At 23.1% G+C, this 1,931-nt stretch overlaps 1 protein-coding gene across 1 annotated transcript; it reads right to left on the bottom strand.

Moving 5' to 3' along the window:
- Positions 1 to 394: 394 nt before the first annotated feature.
- LOC135927201 (salivary glue protein Sgs-3-like) lies at positions 395 to 1,679 on the bottom strand. Its single transcript, XM_065463154.1, has 3 exons — positions 1,649 to 1,679; positions 1,538 to 1,592; positions 395 to 909 (listed from the first exon to the last, which is right to left on the bottom strand). The coding sequence occupies exons 1-3, from the start codon at positions 1,664 to 1,666 to the stop codon at positions 437 to 439; spliced, it is 546 nt and encodes a 181-aa protein (XP_065319226.1). The 5' UTR covers positions 1,667 to 1,679; the 3' UTR covers positions 395 to 436.
- Positions 1,680 to 1,931: the final 252 nt, after the last annotated feature.

Raw genomic sequence — 1,931 nt, 5'->3', positions numbered from 1 at the left:
ACAATTGTACTTATATAATCCACTTGATTTCAATATAAGTTATAAATTATAAATAGAGAAATATATTTGTTTGATTATAGTTGCAAAATATGAGTTTATATTTGTAATCTTAGAAATTTCTTTATCTATTTTTGAGTGTACAATGCAATAAAATTTACATTTCACGATGAATAATATAATATTGCCTTGTTTAAAATGTTCAGATATAATAAATTTTATTTTAAAATAATAATATTAATAAATGTTTAAAAATTATAACATAAATATATAACAATTTATGGGACAATTGACATGAAAGAATTGTAAAAATAAATATAATTATTACTACTATGTGTCAATATTTTATATAATGTTTAAGAGAGTATTTAATATAATAAACAGACATATTCTTTATTCAAATAATTTTTTTTACGTAAATTAGGGCTTATAACTATTATTAACCAATGGGGGAAGTGATCATAGTTGTAGGAGCAGTATACGTAGTCGGAATTGTAGTAGTACTCATATTTGTAGGAATTATGGTGGTAGTCGTCATTGTGTGAGTTGTGACATTCAATATTGTAGGAATCATGGTTGTAGTCGTTACTGTGTGAGTTGTGGCTTTAGATATAGTTGTAGGAGTTCTAGTAGTTTTGGGTGTTTTAGTAGTTTTGTGGGTTTTCCGTTTACTCTTTCTAGTTCTGTGTTTAGTAGTTTTCCGTTTACTATTCCTAGTTTTCCGTCTTTTCGTTTTCAGTTTGTAACTTCCAGGGATTGGAGTTGTTTTGGGAGTTTTATGAGTGCTAATAATATCTGGATTTCGTTTTCCTGTTATATTAGTGCTTATCGATGTTGTTATATTCGTGTTAAGTTTTCCTGTAGTTACAGTTTTATTATAAGAATGGTGTCCAATATCACCTTTTGATATATCTTTGTAATATTGTAATAAAATAAGAAAACTTTAATATGAACTATATTCTAGTTTATTTGAAGTCAGAGTATAATTAAAACGCATTAAATTAATTGCGCATATTTTTTTTAAAACTCTTCGTTTTAGCCGAAATTATAATCCTGCTTATGTAGAATTTCAAACATTTTGATAATGGAAATTTGAATCAATTCTGGATTTAAATTGATTTTTTATTAATTACTAATATATTTGAAACAAAAATGTTTTACAATTTATAGGATAGGCATATACTAAATACATGGTAGGATTACGAATCTTATTTTACTATCCGATTTATTTTAAACAAATTAAAAATAGCATATCTACGAAATTTTTCTAAGATCAAATCCGCAAAAATATCTATTATCCAGGACTATAATATTTTAATTTGTTACAAGATGTGATTTCGTTTATAAAAAAATTCTCATAATTTGCGCCTAAAATTTTATTTTGCCTAATTATGAATAAAAAATAGCTTACTATTTATATTATATATTATATTTGTGAATAGTTAAATTTTTTTAATTTTCCTCTGCTTAAAATGCTAAATTAAGAATAATAATTTTTTTTTGGTATATAGTTATTAAAAATACACAATTTTTTTTTTACCAAAGTTGATATCCAGTCCATAGTTGACACCAAAAGTCAAAATAATTGCAGCAAACTAATTGAAAAATTAAGATTATTACCATATTAAATTTTAACTCTATATATTTTTACCAGCGATTTCAAATGCATTTGTATATTAGTAATTTTGTTATATAATTATAGAGGAAACTTTTATTTTCAAGTCAATATATAATTTTTAAGTGTATTCTGTTAAAAATTGTGATTTTAATAATTTTTTTCAACTTTAAAATTAAAGTTAAAACATTAATAATTAATTTACATTGACTTATTTTCATTGGCAAGAAATAGAGAGTACTTTGGAACCAATTTTGGTAGTTTGATATCTTCTATAAAAAATATGTATTTTTAAAAAAAAATTTTTTTTTGAAGGTTA

This window comes from Gordionus sp. m RMFG-2023, chromosome 3 (genome assembly GCF_954871325.1).
Source record: "Gordionus sp. m RMFG-2023 chromosome 3, tfGorSpeb1-WG-v2, whole genome shotgun sequence".
Taxonomy (NCBI): domain Eukaryota; kingdom Metazoa; phylum Nematomorpha; class Gordioida; order Chordodea; family Parachordodidae; genus Gordionus; species Gordionus sp. m RMFG-2023.
This window is presented reverse-complemented; position numbering and strand designations above follow the sequence as displayed.